We start from the raw sequence: 23,649 nt of genomic DNA, 5'->3' as shown, positions 1-23,649 counted from the left end.
TTTCATTAATCGTTATCGAATGGCTTTCAGCTATGTCTCATTTTTATCATTAAAATCTCAAATTGAAAGGATACATTTCCAGATTGAATCTGTATTGGTTTTATTTTCCTCTATAAAAAAAAAAAAAAAAAAGTTGTGGTCGTTTATTTGATTATTGTAACAGATATCCCAAGGAGATATCAAAGTAATTAATTATTTACCCCTTTTCTCAGCAAACTTTAAATGCCAAAGTCTTCATAAAATGTCAGCATAACTTATTGAAGAGAGAGAGAGAGAGAGAGAGAGAGAGAGAGAGAGAGAGAGAGAGAGAGAGAGAGAGAGAGACTCACAACACTTCTGACTAAATCGCTATTACAAGTCATTGGTTCATTCAAATACCATCATCTACATTCAACAAGTATGCCAATATACAAAAGCTGTTCCAAAAGTAAAGCCTCCTATTTTTTTTAAACTCAAAACGTTTAAGAGCCAAGACGAGAGTGATATAATAAAAATGAGTGATCTTTTGTGCTCCAAAAAGATTTTTGCTACATAGTCACCATAATTCTCAATGCACTTTTGCCAGGAATTCAATGATGCATTTCTGCTTCTGACACACGTTCTTAAAAGGGGGTTGGTTTCTTAGAGTCTCACACTGCCAATATCTGCAACCGACAGAGACGAAACTTTCAGGTTATTAATGCACGAGTTCAGTCATCATAACAATGCAATTTGCAATCATCTCTGATCCATTTGGATGAAATAAAAATAAGAGGCAGTATTTTTAGAACACCCTTCATATGTTTGACAAAATTATTCTACATTCTGTTGAACGAAAATTTTCAAAACAAGGGTCAGGGTGTTTAATGTCAGTGTTCAATCAGTGTTTCTGCATCATGCAAAAAAAAAAAAAAAAGAAATAAAAAAAAAAAAAAAAGAAATGATTAAGTCCATCATTTGCCCATTCCCTCATTTAGCCCCAAAAGTCTTCAGAGGACGTCAAATCCTGGTGAAAATGGACAAACCGTGCAGTTTTAGACCTTAACATATGTAAATTTGAGTTCTGCACCATGCAAAAAAAAAATAAAGGAATTACTAAATCCCCCATTTGCCCCCCCCTCCCCTCATTTAGCCCCAAAAGTCCCTAAGGCCTTAACATATTTAAATTTGAGTTCAGCACCATGCAAAACTGCTAAATAGACATCCGGAAAATTTTGGACAAATTATGGCAAAATAGTCCCAAAAATGAAGTGTTTTGGTTAGCCCTAAAAGAGCAACTGGGGCACACCCAAGAGTTATCACAACAGTCTTTGTGCGTTGAAACAAAGTTATCACTGAAGAATTCAAAGAGATTCAGTATATTTTAATGAAGTGATTCTGGCATCTGATTGGTTCTTTCTTATCACTAGAATCTCCAATCCCTCCATCCAACAAGACATATTCACCAGGGCAATGCTTTATATCCGAATCGTAGCCTTACAGTTAAAGCAATGGGTTTAGATAACATGGAAGGGAATGATAAAAATGGAGTTAAGAGAAAGAGGGTTAGATAAACACATGGACATTGGTTAGTTTGGTTTCTCGAGTGTAAAGCCATTCTCATAATAGGAAAATGTTTGTTGTTCCAAGCAAAATAAAAAAATAAATTGATGGAATAAATCCAATCAAAGAAGCTTATTCCATGTAAAGAATAGTCAGAATCAGCAGAATGTCATGTCAAACAGGTGATAGCCATTTACATGTTGAACTGAAATATACTACCTGAGTAGTACCTAGGAGGTCCAACTTTTCAGGTCTTGCCACTCATCTGGAATAAATTCATTGCTTACTACCAGACGGGGCTGCCCAGGCAATTTTTGCTAGGTAAGTGTTTCCTCTTTAGGGGTACTGACCTGACTCTCCACATTCCAACCTTGTGTTGCATCTTGCTATGGTAGGAAGCAAGTAAATAATTACACCCCGATTATGCCAAAAATATTACAACAATCCCTATAGAATCTCTTTACCAAAAATGAAAGATACTAGCATGTGGGTGTTTAAAATCACAAAAACTGCATTGGTTGGGGTATGAAAATGGTAGTGATGTACTAGAATTATGATTCCTGGTAGATAGGTATGAGGCACCCATGAAACATTGAGGAAGAAATAATCATTGATAATCTGAACAAATTCTACCTTCCATAAGAGTCTCTAGAGAGATGCTTTGATACAGCTACCAAAATTTCTAATAGTTTTGATAACTACTATGACTACTAATACTAGTCCCAAAACTTACCAGTGTCATAAGGGTTGCTGCATTGAGGAATATAGCACCAGCTGTTACCATCTCTGCCATTTGTGGACGATTGTCAAAATTGTACAGGATGACCTCTCAAAAATACCACCTGACAAGCTCAGGGCTTCATGCTTCCTCGATTTTGGCAGTAATGGCTCTGTAGTTCAGAAATAGTCTGGAGATTGTTTTGATAGACATTCGGAATAAATATCTGGGGAGGCTGTTACTAGCGATGAGACAATCAACAAAGTATCTCCACAGCGATTCCACCTGTTGAAATTACTATTCCTCTTTCACAATATTTGTTAATTTGCCAAAAACTGAATAGCCATTGGGTAGCACTTAGCATTGATAATCACAAAGGTACACATTTGAAGCATATTATTGAACAACGATAAAACAAAGACTGTTGGACGTTCATGAGTGAAACTTGGTGAACAAGACAGGCATAAGCTAAAGTTATTTAAACAAAATATTGAATTGCAAAAAGGATTGTGAATTTTATCAACAGTTATCTGGTTAGGGTTGCTGTTGCCTGGGATTCATTAAATGAATTACTCATTACCTTTCGTGATAACTACCCCTCATCTAGTCAGTGTCAAGATTGTGAATTGTTTTTATTAACTAGCAGGCTGCCCAGCATTGCCTAATCGTAAAATATGCATAAATATACTTTTATTCATACAGAAACCGAGATATGTGCATGTGAGTATTATGCTTTTTCTAAACAGTTCACTTTTTGTAAGGAGGGGGGGGGGGAGAGAATTAGTTGAAATCGAAACCAAAACCTAAAGTACGAAAACCATTAGGTCAGCTTGACACAATCTTTAAAACGTGTTTTCAAACCTACTTATTTTTACATAAGGAATCTAATGTGAACAATTCACGCATACCAATTTTTACCCCATATCAGCTTTTTTTTTTTTTCTCTCGATCAAAACTGATTAAAAAGTTTTCCACATGTCAATACCTATATACCAAATTTCAAGTCTGTAGATCAAAAATTCATTGAGTGTATAGGTTGAGAAGTATCCTCTCTCTCTCACACACACACACAAACATTCTTACTTTTATAGATATATAGATTAGCATTTTTTTGGAGGAGTTACTGCCACAAAAATTATTCCGTTCATTTGATGTCATCAGCCCACCTTTTCTTTGGCTCATCTTTTTCTCCTCCACACATTTCCTTGGAGAATGATTTTGAAATATCTGATCTTGTTATGTGCCTGTACCATCCCAGTTTCCTCTTTACTGTGGTCAGCAGATGTTCATAGTGACTCACATGTTCGGTGGCGACACAAGCATCTTCATTGATAGCACGTTTTCTGGAGGAAATACCAAGGATTCTCTTGACACATCTCATTTCCACTGTTGCCCGTATTCTTCCATAGCTCAGCTATCAGAATCCATGAATCACATGCATAAAAAAAGCTAGAAATTACTAATGCAACAAGTAGTTTTGGTTTTAATTTGGAACTAATTTTTTATCTCTCCAAATTGCCTTTAGCTTCGTCAATGCTGTTGACATTGCTTTTGCTAAGATTTTGATTTTACGATCCTCTTCAATGATTATCCCCCCTTTCCAGATATTCGAAACTTAAGTCTTGTGGTAACAGTGCAGTAACAAGAATAAACGGTCAGAGTTAGCATGTGACCACTGTAAGAAAATAGTCGCACGCAAACCTAGAACCATTTGAATACAAGGTGTGATTATGTAAATTTGGTTTGGGACAACACGTTTGTGTGGGTTTTAGACTGCTGGCAGCTTATTTTTTTTGTCTTAAGGAAATTGCATCAACTCACTTGATGTAAACAGCTAAAAAATATTACTATAAAGGAAAAAAAAAACTAGCCAATGATAAATGTTAGATAGAATAGATTCTGATCCAGAAAACAGCAATTCTTCCCTCTTTGTCAGAAATATTGCTCATGAAATATCTTTGTTGGTGAAAAGATAAGTACTGCTGCTAATATGAAGAGCAAATATCAGTCATGAATGAAGAAATGAAAATCTGGAATAAGTGTGTGTTCTTTCAACAAGTGATTGAAATAGGAATTAAGTGCCTAAATATATTTTTCAAGTCTTATTCTCATCTGCTAAAAATGTTATTCTGGGCCATTCATCAGCTTTGCTCTTTCTGTGTTGATCTTCATACCATATTTGGCTGATGTTCTCTATCCAGGTTGGCGAATTCTTTTACACTTGCAGCCAGTCTATAGATCACTACCAGAATTACCTTCAAGAGCATTTGTCACAATGCATTCGAGGAAGATGTTGAAGTTGCAATAAAATCTAACTGATGTACAGAACCAGATTCCAATCGTCTATTTGTAAAACTGGATCAAAACCTTACTATTACTACTACTAATAATAATAATAATAAACATAAAATCTCCAAATATATTAGGTAGAAAGAATAGCACAAAATTTAGCATAAAGCCTCCTGCAGTGTAATGAATCAGTCTGGCAGCAGAGAGAGTGAACAAGAGGTACAGTATTCTAGGCTGAAACAGTTTGTCTTTGTTTGACATGCTGGGCATCGGTTTGATAAGTGAGATCGTACTGAGATTAGGGCATTTATGTGCAGTGATCACGTGCATCCAGTATGCTTTGTGGGCTATAAAAGGTGAGCTCTGCAGAAGTCATCAGTAAGCGTTTCACAGAACGAGAAAGTGTACTGAGAAAGTTAGTGATTAGTATGGGGAAACACACAAAAACAAAAATAAATAAAAAATAAAAATAAAAAAAATAACCGTGGAATTGTTAATAAAATTTGCCTTCCTTTCTATAATCGAACCATATTTTGTAGAATCTTTTTGACAATTCAACCATATTTTGCACAAATACATTCCAGTTAAGCCTTTATTTTATTTATCAACGTTCAATCAGAAGCACACCTATTGCAAAATCGTAAATAACCAACACTCCTCTCTTGGCACTGCCTTGATTTAGGCTGGAAAGGCAATCTTAAATTCAGGAAGAATCTGGCGATTGTTTTAATATCATTAAAAGATATCCCACGAATAAAAACCAATGGGAGAAGTTCAGCGAGTGTGAGGCCCATTCAAGAACACATCACATACTGAGGAGATGATCACAAAAAGATTCCTGCATGTCACTGAATGGTAAAAAAAAAATGTTGAACATTCATAACCAGAACTTTATGGACAAGTCAGCCATCAACTGATACCAAATATGGTTGGATTGGGGAAAAAAAAAATTATTAATGATTCTATGAATGACATTGAGGAGTCACCTTGTATGTTTTTTTTTTTTGTTTTTTTGTTTTTGTTTGTCTATGAGAGACTTTTTATTGTCCTTGTACAGCACTGCCTTTGGATGCCTAATAAGTGGTCATAATTAACATTCTGCTGCTACTACTAATTTTTATGACTTCTCAGCTCCAAAACTATTGGTAGGTTTTCACAAAACTTAGCATGAAGTCTTGGAATACTTAAATAAAAACTACCACACTGCTGTTAGTATTACTTATTTCATTATTAAGCTTTCGCTAACTTGTCCGGTGAGGTGGGTGTGGGCACTTAATATATACTAAAAACAAGAGCTATCAAAGAGTGAATGAACTCCAGAAAAGCCAACAGACAGGACAGGAACTGGACTGCAGGTTTACTTTCAGCATCCTCATAACTCTCGCCCACACCAAATTTTGTCTTAGGACTAACACTTCATAAGTAAGGGGGCAACAAAGGGGGGGGGGGAATAGCTAATTTTTTTTTTTTAGGTCAATTGTTGGTGCAGGTGCATCTATGTCACCAGTTATTTTTTTAAAATAGTATTTTCCAGTTAAATTAAATTTTTACAATATTTTTGCTTTATTAATTGTTAGGTGAAAGTACAGAATAGTTACAAAACACCCTCCTCTCCCCATGTTAAGAATGGGTTTCTAAATAACATTATTTCGGCATGGTAACAGATACACAAGTACCCAATTGTTTTGAGTGGGTGGGATGTAGAGATTTTCTCGGTATTCAACTGCCAATCTATCCATCTCATTAGCCCTTATCCTCTAATGGGTTTAGGACTTCTCAAATTATGCTCTTCTTAGCAAAGATTTTTTAAATAAAAAAAAACTTTGAAATAGCTTCATTAAAAAATTGCCATTTGTGCGGCTTTTTGTTTAGCAAAAAAAAAAAAATGAACAGATTTCAAATTTTGATACTAAAAAATAAAATTTAAAAAATTCATGAGACCGTTGCATAGCATAATTAGTCAATCACAAATTTGATCTTATTAAAAAACTTCGATCGACAGGCAACAAGCATGAAGTTTCATTTCAGATGAATAAATGCTCGACAACTCATTCAAAAATATTTTTGCATAAACAGAATTTTGAAATTGCCACTTCAGTTTTTTTTTTTTAATTTGTTTTAAAAAGAGAAGCAAGATATTATTGCAAGAATATTTAAGACTTTAATAAGACCTCATCTCTACATTAATAAAATTTGAAGATAACTTCCTGTGTGTGTATGTGTATTTCTAGTGTCTTCATAACTTTGATAATTATGTGCATCCCCTTTGCACAATCACCAATCCCAATGTGGTTTTCTTCATCTCTTCTCGTTCTGGTCATAGTGTCTCACATTGGCAATTGCCTAGAGTATGAGCACGGGATTACATGTATAAAAATATTTAAAAAACAAAATAAACCCAACATTTTGTAGATATGAATTGTACTCTGGCCTATGTGTATGATACTATCACAGAAAAAAACGACCTTGCAAATGCTAACGTCTACATCTCGGTTATCTGTCAAGGCCAAGATCAGTTGACGTCAGCTCATCTCGAGTTGACTAAAGTTCTGACGAAAATGTTGTCAAGTGTCCCAAACTGGAAATAGTCTATGAACTAACTCCTAAATTTTTCGATTTAAGATCAGAAATCCTAAAAATCTCGTCAATCTCAGTAATATGCAAGTAGAAATTACTCCAGCCATTCTCCAGCTGATTACTCATCCTATTTCTGAACGCCTTTGTGTATCTTTGTGAATCATTTCCTCTATTGTCCTGGGACATTTACTTCCAACAACCTTTGCTTTTTTTTTTTTTTTTTTTTTTTTATAAGAGTCACTTTCTAACACTCCTCAGCCCCGGGGAGGAAGCATAGTATCACATTTGCATCAAATCATTTAATTTGAATTAAGAGATGGAATGATGTTTAAAACAGAAAAAAAATGAAAATTATCTAGCTGCTGATTACATATCTTGAAATGTACAGGCTGAGCAATTCGATCCAGCAATCTTTGACTAGTTATACCACTGTAGTCAAGTATTACACTGAATTTTTACATGATAAATTACATAGCCAGAATGATGGAGTCATACTCGCAGCACATTTTAACGGCTTTCATTAACAGTCCTTTAATAAACAATAAATCTGTAGCAGAAAAATATCAAGCTACATAATTTTAATATGCTGAATTATAGATTCAGATCAGATCTATTGGCAAACATCTGATAAGTAGCTCAAATTATGCTTCTATTTTCGGCTGATTTGATTATATATCTTAATGAATAATGCATCACTCCAATATTACTTAAAAACTGGTTACTTATTCAACTAAATAATGCTTGACATTTTGAAATACCGTTTATGTAGTACAAATAACCCCAAAACAGCTATTAATAAATATTTGGTGTTATTTATTTGTAATTTTACTGTCCTATTTTTTACTATACATATGTAATAGTTTCATAGCTATTAACAGTAATTGTGATTTAATAAAACATATCCATTCAAAAAGTTATGTTTAAACATGAATTGCAAAGATGGATAATGTCAGCTGATAATTTTATTATACAAAGTGACCTTTGTATAATAATTTTTCGTGATTTTGGGCATAAGGTATTTCCTTTCTATCATGGGTACGTACATCATACAAAATTTTTCTGTTTTTTCATGGGAGGGGGACAGACAAGCACCTTAATATTTTCAATAACTGTTGCTGATGCTTGAAGATCTACTGAATTACCTCCCTTAGTGATACATAGGAAGGGATAGCTATTTATATATAAAGGTATTGAAACAGACCACCTGTAGCACATGAAAGTAAAAGCAAATAGAAAATTTTCAAATTCGTTTGCATATATACTAAATTATCTCCCTTAGCGTTACACAGAAATATATAGGCACAGATATTGAAAAGAACGAATATTAATTAAATTCAAGAAAAATGAACATGACAGTTCTAACTGGACTTGAACCTTGCTTGCCAATTCTACAATTTCCATTAAAACATCATTACACTACTTTCACTTTCCTCCTCTAAACGTCTCATGACAAAAATATAAATACTACGGCTGAGTAACCACTAAGTAACATTTGTCAACCACAAAACCATTTATATCACGAACTTTTAAGCAGTCATATTTTATTTCATGTTTCTCTCCATACGTTATACCCAAGGGTAAATACACTTCCTGCGTATTCATTAATCGCACATGTAGCAGCAATAAGCACAAAGAAATGGGAAATATATATTAAACTTCCAATGGTAATTTCCATAATTTAAACTGCATAAATTAAATCTCTTAAGCTTCTACTTGTAACCGTTTCCGGTTCATTTCCTTTAATATAACTTCTAAAATGGACAAAACAAGGTGATACGTATAACAGGCCTGGCAATCATACACTAAGAGTCATTAGTGTTAAATATTTATGGATGCATATGATAGAAATATTAATATATATATATATATATAGGACGATTTTACTGATTCTGTATTAAATTCCAAATTTCGATACAATTATTGATGCCAATTCAGATTCTTTATAAATCTATAAACAATTAACTTTATAGTTATTTTTTTCCAGTTACCATAAAATCTCATGTTAAATGTGTCTATATTTCCTTAAACGTAAAGCACATGTGTGTGTGTGTGTGTGTGTGTGTGTGTGTGTGTGCGCAGGGGGGGGGATCTATAAATTTGTAGTCGTTTAAAATCACTAAATATTATTCATTCCATCATTACTACCAGCAGTGGAAGATTTTTTTCGTTTTTAGAATCGGAAAAATAGGCACAAATTTTTCTGATTCAGATACCACCAAAAGTTTGGATTTTTTCGAGTTCCGATTAATCATCCCAAAACTTATCTCACATATATATATATATATATATATATATATAGATATAGATATGAGATATCAAATTTAATGTCGGTTTTACATGCTTGCATGTGTTGGACAGCATTTAGAAACTTCCAAGCTAACCTATCTATGGTCAGGCCTCTTACTCTTTTTTTCAGGTCTATTTTTATCACAATTTCCCATATTTTTCTTCCCTGTGAGCTAACCATCCACATCTACTAATCCAAGAACTCTCATTTTAGATATCACCCTAGCACTTGCTCCACCCTGTGCCCCGATAGTATCACCAAAGCAACAAAATTTCTGAACAACCCTTAACTTCACTATCTGCACATTTTAGTTCACATTTGTCTCTGTTGTCTTACACTTCTTGCATACAAACTGGTTATCTCTCAACCTACCTATAATTTCACTGCACTTTTTGTGTATGCAATGCTTTAAAATAATTCACGTGACTCCATTAGATATAAATCATACCAGTCATTATAGATGCTACAGGGCTTATGGAGAAGAACCTGAAGTCCTACCTAACTAATATTCCTGGTGAACCAAGTGCAAAAGAGATACAAACAAGTGCACTTAAAGGAACAACGAGGATGCTAAGAAGAGCTCTCAGTTGGTTTCAATAAAAAGCAGGGCAACGTTGGCAGCTGGTTTGGCTTCCCCAAATCCAGCGTTACAATCTTCAAAGAAAGAAAATTAAAAAAAAAAACAAAAAAAAAAAACAAACAAACTGAGTATGGGAATTGTCCTCTTCCATTTTAGAAGCCGGTAATGAATTTCAAATTGAACACTTCGTTTAATCCATGGGAATGGATGGTTTCCATTCAGTTAGCCATGACCAGGCAAAGAGTTCAGCTTGAAATTCTGTATTGATTCCCAACTTCAGAAAAAGATGCATCCAATGGTGTGTGTGTGTGTATGCACACGTGTGGTTACATTGATTAAAACGTTGTGAAGATAACCAACATTAAAATAATAATCTAAACATACTTCCCTTCAAAAAAAAAAAAAAAAAAAAAAAAAAAATCATAAAATCCAAACTTCTCACAAAATAGAAACTTAAAAAAATTTTTTTTCTGAAACATTATAGAAATAATGTATCAATTCTGACAAACTGATTAAACCCATCAAAAATATTATTTTTGAGTTAGAAAATATTCACTAATTTTCACTGGAAATTAGGGGAAAAAAAAAAAAAAAAAAAAAGATCTCAAACAATTAAATTCTGATTTTTCTTGAATGTGCAACTATTTATTTTGGTTTCGCAAAAGAAGATATACAGAATGGTCCACTTAAAAGTGGTCCGATCTCTCTAATCTTTCTCTTAACAACCAACTGACACCACAAGACAAAATGCAGTTCTTATTCCCCCAAGATGGCGCTACATGCCACATGTCTCACAGATCACCGACACGAGTTCATGATGTTTACGAAGAGAACAATAAGCAAAGGATTGTCACCACATTCCCCGGGCTTGTCGTGTGATTTTTATCTTTGGGGTACTTTAAAACACAAAGTTTATTCAAATAAACTCACAATCTAGACCAACTAAAGGAGAACATTACCAACGTTATCAGGAGAATCACCAGAGAAGATCTACAGGCAGTATCTGCAAATGTTAAACGTGCCTAGAAATGCATAGATGTCAATGGGGAGCACCTCCAGCATCTTTTATAACACTACAGATAATTTAAACAATGCTACAGGTAATTTCAACAATAAAAGACTGTTCCTCCTCTCTACTACATTTTTCTGGGCTACTTTTAAGCAGCCCATCCTCTATATTTCAATGTTATTAACCTTCCTCTCTACTATTATGGGTCAGATTTGCATGGTTGCTACATCTTTTATAGATATCACTTTGGATAGAAAGAGAAAAAAAAAAAAAAAACACCCACTCAGTACGATTAAAATAATACTGTTTATCTCTACTGTTAAAAGTCTGAGTTATCAACACTGGCAAACAAAGATATTTCTGTGTTTGTTTCTTCCTTATTTTTGTCTTAGAATAAATTTAAAAAAAAAAACCAAACTTTTTCTTTTTTACAAAAATACATACAAATGATACAAATCAGAGTCCATTTTCTCATTTTTTGATTTATTTATTGAAAATTTGACACCCACCCAGTTTTTTTTTTTTGTTTTTTTTTTTTTACTTTGGATATATTAAGGGAAATATTTTAAATGAGAAAATGTTTAAAGAAAAAAATAAAATACAAAGTACAAAAAAAATGTAAAAAAATGTAAAATAAATCAAAAATAAAAAAAAAATTTTAAAATAGATTTGAGCATAGAAACAATTATACTTGATTCATTATTTGTAAAAAATGGAAATAAACAGTGTAAAGTAACAATGTAATAATACTCACGCAACACAATAAGGCTTTTTATCATATCCTTTGTAATTCTTCATATTTAAAGTCATTCCACAGTTTTCGCATTTGAAGCAACCCTTGTGCCATACCTGGGAAAAGAAAATAGAATAATCAGTTTGAAATAAAATTAGAAAAAATATTCATAAAGTCAATTAAACCTTAAATACAAAAAAAATTTTTTTTTTTTTTTTTTTTTTTTAAATCAAAAGATACATTCTTATGAATCCAATGACTTCAGACTAGTACTACACGTGTTCATATAGAAATGGAAATTTAGGTTACTTGAATATCATACATTATTTTATGACATATGGATTTTTTATAGTTTGTTTCAGTACTTCAAGCTAAACAATCAAGTGAAGTCGATTTTCCCCCATTTAGACATTATTGCTTGATAACCAAAACCTTCATATGCTAATTAGGTGGAGCACTCGTGTGCTTTTCCATTGCATCATCCAATTCTCCCAAATAAATCTTCCAAAAAGGTTACTGCCATTTTCACTTGCTTCTTAGTTTCTACTCTTCTTTCTTTCTGAAATACCAGGTCTTAATTATTCGTGACATAACATTAACACTGCTTGTCACTATAGTATTTCTTCGGTTATCTACTATAGATTTCAATCGAAATAATGGCTGCTCCAGTTTTATGAAATGCAAGAATAGCAGTTTCATTCTTTTCAAATCGTTAACATTTGCATGCCTGCACACAAAAAAAAAAATAAATAAATAAAAAATCCTAAAACTTTTTCTAAATGCATTTTTCTTTTCATTTAAGTTTTTTTCCCTGGTGTTACAAGCTTCATGAATATTTGTCACATTTACATTGTGTGTGTGTGTGTGTGTGTGTGTGTGTGTGTGTGTGTATGTGCATTATGCATGTATGCATGTACATGTGTGCATGTTTGCACGTGTGCATATGTGCATATTTGCATGTGTGTACGTGTGCATGTATGTACGTGTGCATGTATGTATGTGTGCATGTATGTATATGTGCATGTATGCATATGTGCATGTATGTATATGTGTGTGCTGTGGTTATCATTAGTAGAATAATGGGAACATACACGATTTTAAAATGGAGGATTGATACGTGTTTATTTGTGCTATTTTATTTGAATAAAACCAATAACTACTTATTACAATATTTACATGCTGACAAATGGGAGAAAAGCTACTATTCAAAACAGCCTACCCCCTACCCCCACACTTCAAGAACTTTTTTTTTTTTTTATTTAGAGAAACCTTTCTCACAATTATTTTTATCTTCATATAAAACACATGGCTAAATTCTATTTTAATCATTTAAATCACAGTGAAATGATATATTTCCCCCAGAATTAATACTCTAATATTTGTTTTTAAAGTTAAATTATTCTTTTATATTTATGCCGGGAAATGTCATGAGACAGGTCTTGTTTTTTAATAAGAATAAATGGTAATTTGTAAAAATTAATGTGAAGGCAAGAAACTTATACACAGACATGCTTGAAGTCACATAATATAGGGTGGTCGCTAGAAAAGCGAGAAATTTGAAGGTCAGCTTAGACCATGAATAAAAAGTGATTGCTATTTTTTGATTAGTTCTTTCCTTGTCGAATGGGTGTGCAATCTACATATTGATTTCATTACATCTTGCTTATTTATTGCTTCGATTTAGATTTTGATACCCACATCATGGACGGGAGCAGCAAGAAACGGCTTTGGGATTTTCAAAGGCAGGTGTAGTGAAGTGCACGGAAGACATTTTGAGTATCTATGAGTATAATATAACATTTGTCTTTGAAAATCTTTGTAAAAATTATTCTTTGTAAAAATAAATTGTTGTTTGACAAATTTCCCGCTTTTCTAGCGACCACCCTGTATAAACATTTATTTTTGAATAATTCAAGGGAAAGAACTATGTATAATTCTACATGGTAACTTTTTACTCTGTTTTATCAAGTTAGAGACAAGGTCTCCACTGTAACTTCTTAAATGAATCCAGTATTTTCATTAAAAAAGCTTATATATTTGTATCAATAACATTGTGTAAGGGGGGGAAAAGTAGGCTGGTTTGAATGTTACTGATATGTCAGATGGATTGTCATTTGGGTCTGATTTGAAAGATTAATTTATGCTAGACTAGCATGGATACCCAGCATTGCCCAAGGTAAAAATGTAACCTATTTCTGTTAAAACTTCTATCCCTCTACCTCTTTCTATCCATCTATCTTTCTCCCCTTTCTCCTCAACCCAGCCCATTCCTCTCTAGCTGGACATACACACAAGACGTTTATAATAATAGATGCCTCAAGTAACGAGTTGGTATTTTCTTACCAAATTAGTACATAAAATGGTTGACCCCCCCCCCTCCCTTCTGACAAAACCTCCCGCCGATCTCTAAGAAAAAAAAAAAAACATTCTGACAAACTGGAAACTTAAAAAAATTATTTCTTAAACATTGTAGAAATAATGTATCAATTATGAACCGATTAAATTTTTTTCTAAATTTTAAATAGTATTCATCCAATTTATCAAATGCAGCCCATGCATTGTTGGATAAGCTGCGGTCAGTATGGACTTCAAAGCTAACTGACAAACTGAAAAGGCAGTTCTTCAGAGCAGTATTGGAGTGTGTTCTTGTTTACAATACTACAAGAACCTAGACACTCACCAAAAGATTGGAAAGAGAGCTAGACAGCACGCACACCCGTATGCTATGAACAGTTTTAAATATATCTTGGCAAGATCATCCCACGAAGCAGCAACTTTATGGCAACCTACCTGCTATACCTCCTATCAAGGAGCGATGACTACAATTTGCTAGTCACTGCTAGAGGAGCAAGCAAGAGCTAGTGAGAAATGTATTGCTGTGAACTCCACTGCACGGGCGCACGAGCATAGGATGAACTAGATCCACGTACATCCAGCAAATTGCACATGATACCAACTGTGATCCTAAAGATCTGAGACAGCTGATGGAAAATAGGCAAATCTGGAGAGAGAGTCACATTGGTGCGGCCAAGGAGCCCGATTAGATAGATTCATTTAACAAACACAAATCAAGAATATACTAACTTTGCTAGGGTTTTTTTAGTAAATGCACATCCACAGACAATTACCCTTTATATAATAGGTGGGGAGGAAGGCATTTTATTAGGCAAGCTGACACTCTGGCCAGTCCATTACTGCTGGTAAAGGTATCACAGGTATCCTAACTCTTCCTCTCTATGTTAATGGCAGGAGGAGCTGTCATCCGGGAACAGACGGATATTAATTTTACCCTTTAGCCCTAATCATGAATAGTAAGTGCCAGTCCATTCATGGGGATGACATTCACTCAAAAAAAAAAAAAAAAAAAAAAAAAAAAAAAAAAAAAAAAAAAAGGGTTCGGCTGGGAAGGAAGAGGGGGTAAGCCAGTCAAAGAAAGAATGACGACAATCACAGACCATTTAGATCACATTGAAAGAAAGTAAAACGAAGAGATTTACTAAAATCACAATTAAAAGGTTAAGTAAACATACAAGAAACATTAGCAGATTTTATTTTCATATACTTAGGTATTAGTTTATCTTAAAAAATATATAAAAAGTAAAAATTTAACAACCACCAGAAGAGACATCCAAGGAAGAGAGGCTCATTTAATAAAATGTCCAGGAAGTAAAATTATATCTATCTATAATTATATAAATGCAACTTTGTGTGTGAGATTGTTCTTTATAGATTCCGAAAAGCTGAACAAATTTTCTTTAAAATTTACAAAACATTAGTGTACAAGTCTGGGAGTTTTGTCTCAGAATACCTCTGATAATTACCATTATTTTAATTTATCATCGGTAAAGCCATTTACCTAGTTTTAAGTCTGTAGACCAAAGATTGAGAGTAGTTTAACAGAGACCATCCCACACAGACAGATATGGTCATTTATATATAAGTGATTGATTTTGCGCTACGAAACAGATACTGTTAAGAATTGTATCAGTCAACTGAATTAAAGGAATAAATTATAAGATGATCAACATCACGAATTTTGGAATATAACTTTTTGTCATTTATTCTCTATATTGCTCTGTAATTACATTGAGCTTCTTAAATAAGGATTGACAGATATAAGAAAATATATTTCTATAGAAATTATATATATATTAGCACGGTTACCTGGGTGGATATGAAATCCGATTTGGACAGAGCTGCTACACTAAGGATATTGAGCACCCTCCTCCAGAAAAGAACAGAAAAAGCAGATGGAAACCTAGACCCACCCCACCCAAAAAAAAATAAATCAAAACTTTTGTTTCAATAAAAATAGCGAGAGCCCATGCGACCAAAAAAAAAAAAAAAAAAAAAAAAGAGCCGCGTAGGCAGGCTCGAACCTGAAACGTGAAAGAGGAAAAGGGAAAAAGGTAAATAGCAAACACTTTTGCTGACTATACCACGACAACTTATGACGCCATCATCCTGAAAAAATAACGTCTATAAACAAACATGTATGGGAGTTGCAAAAAAGTGGTGTTGCGAAAAGTGACCCCCCCCCCTTTGTGAGAGATAGTACAATTGACCACCACAGAATTAAGCTTTTTTTCTAATTTTCAGATATTATGCGCCCGAGGGATTGCTCTTTCAGATGGTACTGGTTTTAACCCGGTCCGATGAAGCTGATGAAAGTTTTTAGCAGATATACAAACAACCACACAAACTGACGTTTGAGATTTATATAATACTAGCGAGGGGTACCCGGCATTGCCCGGGTGTTTGTAGGTGTGTGTAAAAAAAAACAAAACAGGTGCCCGTGAAAAAAAAAACCTTGACGACGCGCAGTTGGAAAATAGTAAAGTGTGAAAAAAAAAAAACCTTGACGACGCGCAGTTGGAAAATAGTAAAGTGTGAAAAAAAAAACCCCAAAAAAACAGGTGCGCGTTTTTGATTGACGTGATGGCGATAGGTATTCAGCAGTTAGCATTTTGTGCGGGACAGTTTTTAATGAGGTCAATAAATCGGTTTGTTTTTAAAAACCCGCTCCCCCGTCTGATATGACGAAGTCGACATTGACCAAACGTTCACTGGCTCTGGGCCTGTGATTAGAGTCGAGTTTCGCTTTTTGTTTATACCGAAAACCGAATGTAACGCATGCCGATGCGGGAAATGTGGAATAATTAACGTTTGAAAGTCAATAAAATTAAATAGACAGGCGAGCTCCGTGGTTAAGTGTGAGATATTACAATTTATAGATGATATAAAAAGTTTTAAGTTGTGAACCGAGCGAGCGCTTCTCTGAAAGAAGCATTTTGTGGACATCGAGGAAAAGCGTACATACGTACATACATTTTCGCTTTTATATATATATAGACTAGTGGGGGGCACCCGGCGTTGCCCGGGTGTTTCGAGGTGTGTGTGTATTCGGGCAAGGGAGGAGGGTAATCAAAACATAAGAATAAGCGAAGTAAATATTTTTAAATATTAAATATTTTATATAAAAATAAGTGTAAAAACTTAAAAAAAAAAAAAAAAAAAAAAAAAAAAAAAAAATTTTTTAAACTAACGTAAGGCAAACGAACTATGTTAAATGTAAAAATTGGAAAACAAAAACCCAGAAAAACGAACGTTAAAGCTCCTTTAAAAAAGCTGGGGGGAAAAAAAAAAAAAAAAGTAGAACGTGAAAAATGGCTTAAATAACCCTGTTTGAATATCAAAATTTAAAAAATAGAAAGAAAAAAAAAAGACATCTCCCACCACAATTCGAACCCAAAACCTTCAGATAAGCAACTGAGCTAAAACTATGTCGACGAAATTTAATTATTTTTTGTTTTTTTTTTAAGATTTAAACTAAATCATGTTCCGACGTCATTTGCGCATGCGTAGAAGCGAACTTGTCATGAGAGGACAGTTTTTGCTGACCCCTCCCTGCAGAAAACTAATGATTTTAGGGTGAAGGAATTAATGTTTTTGGCCAATTTTTCGATATTTGTCGGGCGAAGGATCGAACTTTAAAATGATACCAATCTCGTGAAAATCTGTGACCCATGTCGAAAGTTTTTGCGAGACATACAAACACACATACAAACATTTTCACTTTTATATATATATAGAATACTAGCAGGGGTACCCGGCGTTGCCCAGGTGTTTGGAGGTGTGTATGTAGGAGAGGGTGACCCTGTTTTAATATTATAAAAAAAAACACGATCAAAAAAATTGGAAAAACCAAAACAAAGCAAAAAAGGAAAAAAAAAAGGTGTAAAAGAGGAAAAAAAGTTTAGGCAAGAAGCTAGGCTCGAACCCGAAGCATTGAGGTTAAGGCGGAAAAAAAAGCCTGGACATACAATTGAGAACGGATAAAATTAAACCTTAAACACTTGCAGGTGGTTTAAACTAACGTGAATGTTTTCTAGGTAAAACATGACGTCATTGTCGTAGTAGTAGGAGAGAAAATGAAGGAACGATTTTTTTCGGCACTCCTTGTAGAAAAGGGCCCAGTTTAGGGTGAAGGAATTAATGTTTTTGGCCAATTTTTTTTATATTTGTCGGGCAAAGGTTCGAGCTTTAAAATGATACCTATCTAGCGAAAATCCGTGGCCTGTATCGAAAGTTTTTGCAAGACATACAAACACACAAACATACATTTTCTCATATATATATATATATATATATATATATATATATATATATATATATATATATATATAAATGATATAGGAAAGTAATGGACCTTTTGTACATATTAATCAAATTATAACTTCCACAATTTTTAAAACTTTGTTTTTAAAAATTTTGAAAATATTTCTTTAGCAACCTTTAAACTACGTATTTATTCTAACTACATATGCTGACTGGATTCACTTTTGGATTCCATATATACATCATCGATTATCTTGTTTTTTTTTTTTTCAATTTCAATCAATGATACTATTGCGTATCTATAAGAAAATATAATACAAACTATATATATATTACAAGATATTAATTTATTAAAAAATAAAAAATAAACATTTAAATTAGGAATGCCTAAAACTGTTTTTGCAGATTACTATATATACTGTATTACAAATTCGTATAATCTAATTAAATAAGCATAACTTGTTTTGATGTTAATATATGACAAATGGAGAAAATTTTTGCATTTATTCATTTAGATATATAGGATGCATATGAGGACATTTTTACTAAAAAGCAGGAATAATATTTGACTTGATATTTTTTAAATTTCAAAATCATCAGTGGCAGTCCATATAGCTACACAACGGATGAAGAGGCACATGGTTATCGTGACTATAAAGGCTGAATACGGCAATTGAGAGAACCATTTTTTAAAGTTCAGGAGATTTCATTTACAGAGTTCGGCAAGAGTAAAATATAAAAAGTCATCCCTATTATCAGGACATAAAAGACATTCTAGACACATTAACAGCATTAGAACACCTGAAAGATTTTATTCGGCAAGTACAGCACACCATAGGTAGTAATCCTAAGTGATGATAGGGATTTTAATTCATTGAAAACTAATAATGAATTTATTTTTAAATGGATTGTAGACAGACTACCTTGCTCTCTAGTCTACCCTCTCTCATTCAATCTATCTCAATCTACACATTCATCTTTATCAATCTACTCCCCACTCCATAGTAAATGATGACTGTTCAAGAGTAGAATATGTGCAATAAGACAGATGTACTTAGTTACAAGTATTATATCTAGTTTTTTTTTCCTTGACTAGTTGCCCTATAAGCTTCTACAGTTTAGTCAATCCTTTCATTTCATCAACGCATGCAGCAGTCATCATAATGACAGTATAAATCTTTGCAAAACCCCTTATGATAGATTTTTACTTGCACCTCAGAAAAAAAGTATATATTTAGTTTGCATTTGGTGCTCCGAATGGACCGGTTACTGATTTTCCATTTTAATAGCTTTTATTTTCTGAACGTCATTGCCTGAATTCTATTTTGGTCGGTCACCTGCTGCTTTTCGCATCATTTCATGAGAAAGGATCCCACCAAAAATTCTATTAACTTCCAATAAGATCTTGCAAGGTTACTATGATTCCTTCTCTATTGAAATCTTTTGTCATGAGGCCATTTTTATTTGAATAGGAATTCTTTGGATGAAGACATGACCCCCACCCAACCCTAAAATAAGAGGGAAAGAATTCAAAGACAACATAGTTGACTAATTAAGTTAATAGTCAAAGTCTCAGTATAAACGTCACCCATTTGGAGGTTAATACCTCTGTCAATGTTAATGATATTACTCAGGCTTGAGTGATAATAGGATAACGTAGCTGATGGAACAAGAACTATTCAAATCAGGGGCATATGCATAAATTGTGAAATTTATAGTCCATGATAACTTAGGTAACGATGAGTCAGGGGGACCAAAAATATAGGAGTCAGAGTCAAAGGTTTTGTGTTGATTGGGAATAAATGTACTAGAATGTAAAATATACTCAACCAATACTTTGGGAAAAAAAAAAAAAAAAAAAAAAATCGATTCTTTAAAATATAGCTAAGTCCATGGCACACAAAGATGAACTTTGGTTTATGATGAACTTTTTTTATTTTTGTCTTTTTCTACTAAGTTACAGGGTATTTCAGTAACAATTAATTTCAGGGTTAATAACGTCTCCAATATCTTCTATATACATTTATATATCAAACTTAATGTCTATGTGTGTGGGTGTTCTCTATAAAAAGAAAGGTTAGAAAAACTACATAAAATGTAAAAATGTATCCCACTCTATTGAAATTTTTATTATGGGGCCATTTTAATTTGAAAATAAATTCTTTGAAGACATGACCCTACCAAACTTGAAAAGCCAAAAGAAAAAATTTTAAAAGCAACATTTAACTAATTAAGTTTACATATAAAGTGTCTCGGTATAAACATGGCCCATTTGGGGATCAATACCTTTGTCAATATTAATTATATCATTCTATTATTAATCAAGCCCAAAAAGTACAGAATAACGTTTCAAAATTATTCACAGAGATAGCATTATTATCAACATTGATGGCTTAGATCTGATGACCTCAGAGGAAGATTCAATCTGGATAGTATACAGAGATGTATACAGAACTGAAGACTTCAATGATATGGCCACATTGAAAGAATGGATGTGAATTCTTAGGTTAGTAGATGTGGAAGAGTTAAGATAGTAGGTCCAGTTTATGAAGAAAGTAACAAAAATGGATTTAAGAGAAAGAGGGATAAATGAAGATCTGCCTAGAGATAGGTTAGTTTAGCAGACAATTTTTAAAGACGTCCAACACTTGCAAACATGTAAAACAGACATTAAACCGAAACGTATTGTTTTTAAATTCAAATTTATTTTGTTTTAGCCGATTTAACTTTTCATATGTAAAGTTGTTGCATAAAAATCCAAAGAAAATTGGTCAAATTTTGATTTGACTAACTATATATTTTTTTGAGTCAGGGACATTGAAGAATGTTTTCTCCATTATTAGTCGTAAGCCTTTTCAGAAATCTATTCAACTCGACAGCACATGATTCGAGAACAAGTTAGACCAGGTTTCTGAATTTTTTTTTTTTTTTTTTTTTTTTAGAAGAAGAAGAAAATTGATTATTTGTATTACTTGCATTCTTCGGACTACTGTCCTCAAGGCTCTTAAAAGTAATACCAGAATTGTCTTCAAGGACACGTGCCATAGTGGATAGATTACTTTATAAAATTCAGTCGTAAGTTATACTCTTTTAGTGGTTGAAGCTTCAATCTTCACACACTCAAAAATACAATTGCGAATTACTTTGGACTTCTACCCAGTTATAGCTAACAGAACAAATGCATGCTACCTCTATGGATTGCATAAAGAGTGTCATTCAAAATTCCATACATGATTCCAGAGATTAACAAAAAGATTCTCCAAGTCAGACAAGATATACCTGAAGAAGGTCAGAGGTTACATTAACCGAAACGTTGCAAAAATAAGAGAACAATAGTCCGAAGAATCCAAATATGAAGTCAGATCAGATACGTAAAATTTACGTAGACCATCATGCATGAAAGGGTGAAAATGATTAGATGCAGTTGGCATATGGTCGAAAACAACAATTCCATTGCTGTTTATTGGATTCCATTCGCAAAATTAGATTTTGTTTTAGTACTTTTATCATAGATCATTAATTTTGATTTAATTAATTCTATTGTTTCTGTGACAAACATCTGTAAGGTTTGCGAACCAACACACGTGTGCAGTTTCAGTTGCAAAGGAGACCAAAACAAAGAATAGGGAATAACTCCAACTCGGTTTTTGATTCTGTACAACATTTCTTCATTACAGCTGTGACGTCACTTACATGATCTAGAATGTCTCTCACAAGATCTCAAACGTTATCTCATCAATCACAAGATCTTTGTCTTTCTTTTTTTCTATAGTTCTTCCTCCCACTGATGACGTCTCATGTATTTACATACGCGTATCTACGCTATGTTACGCATCGAAGAATGTTTTTGCCTCCATTATTAGTCATTATGGACCTTTTCGGAAGTCGACTCAACTTGGAAGACATGTGGTTCAAAAATAAGTCAGATCAGGTACACAGAATTTCTGTAGAACATTATGCATGAAAGGGTTACAATATGGAGTAGATGCAATTGCGATATGATCGACCTGCTTGCAATATAAAATGCAGCAGAGGCAATCCGCAATACACATGAATATCTCATCTAAAAACAATATTGTCTAACATAATTTATAGAATACATATCTAAAACGAAAATTTTTAATCATTTTCTCCATTAAAAAAAAATAAAAATAAAAAGTAAAAACAATAACAAAAATAAAATGCGTCAAAACCAACGATTCCATTGCTGTTTATCGGATTCCACTGATAAAATTAGATTTTCCGTTTCTGTATTTTTAATCCAATTTGAACGCGAAAACTAACTTTGCATCGTACATTTTCCAGCTAAGCTAACAAGGCAAGCAAAAATGTCAGCTTTTCTAATGTGTTAAAACTTTTAATGATTTTAAATTTAAATTAAAATTAGAAAATAAAGCTTAAAGCCTCCTGTCAGCACGGCTCATATCATGGCTGCTTATATATATATATATATAAATTTTTTAATACGCTGATTTGACAGGGCATTATTACAGATCGAAGGTGTTAAACTCAAGGTTAATCAGCTTTATCATTGTTAAAACTCGCCCAAAAAACATTGATCTCTGCCTCAGACAAAAATAAATGCACTAAGTCTCAACTATTTATCCCCGACAAAGTTCCCTATAAGCCGAGCAATAGGTACAACAAGGTTACACTTAATTATTAGTGCAATTTACATCAAAACCTGTTGCTGCTCACTTTATTTAAAGAGTATTCAAGATCGGTCCTCTGTACATCCTAGTACAAACAGATCATGAAAATGATCGTCTAATTAACCAACTCTTATTCTTGATTGGCAGTATTTACGTCTTTCCTACAGTGAGAAATGTGACACAAGGGTCAGAATGTGTGATTGAAGAGTAAGCACCACTGAGGAAGAGAACTGACCTACAAAAAAAAATGCCTGGGTAGTCATGATGGCATTCCTCAGTAGGACTGCCTCAGGTGATTAGCAATAAACTAATCACTTCTCAAAGAGAGAAGGCAAAGCCTAGGGGAGGGGGTGACCTCCTAGGACTGAACAGGACTAGCATCATTTCATAGTCAACAGAAAAACAGCCATTTCAGAAATGGCCACGCATAAATAATTTAATAAAAACCTACAGCAAATGAATTATACTCTATTTAATGTTCTGCATGCTGGTATGTGACAAGATTTAGAAACTGACTTCCAAGGTTGCATGTTACTGACCAGCCGTTTCATTATGGCTTTCATTCAGTCGCTAGAGAAAATGGATGCCCCATGGATGTGTGATTGTGATGCACAAGTTGTACACCTCTCCTGAATTGGCATTGCTTGTATCTCTAATGCAAAAGA

The 23,649-nt window shown here is 33.4% G+C and overlaps 1 protein-coding gene across 7 annotated transcripts in view; it reads right to left on the bottom strand.

Moving 5' to 3' along the window:
• Nucleotides 1-23,649, bottom strand: part of LOC145259805 (LIM and SH3 domain protein F42H10.3-like) — a 398,993-nt gene that overhangs the window by 188,059 nt on the left and 187,285 nt on the right. For all 7 annotated transcript variants that reach the window (XM_080117590.1, XM_080117591.1, XM_080117592.1 and 4 more), the window contains exon 2: nt 11,736-11,830. In XM_080117590.1, the coding sequence (XP_079973716.1) occupies nt 11,736-11,830 (95 nt within the window). The remainder of the gene's footprint in view (nt 1-11,735; nt 11,831-23,649) is intronic.

The sequence above is a fragment of the Euprymna scolopes genome, chromosome 35 (assembly GCF_053919585.1).
Source record: "Euprymna scolopes isolate OS-2025 chromosome 35, ASM5391958v1, whole genome shotgun sequence".
NCBI lineage: Eukaryota > Metazoa > Mollusca > Cephalopoda > Sepiida > Sepiolidae > Euprymna > Euprymna scolopes.
This window is presented reverse-complemented; position numbering and strand designations above follow the sequence as displayed.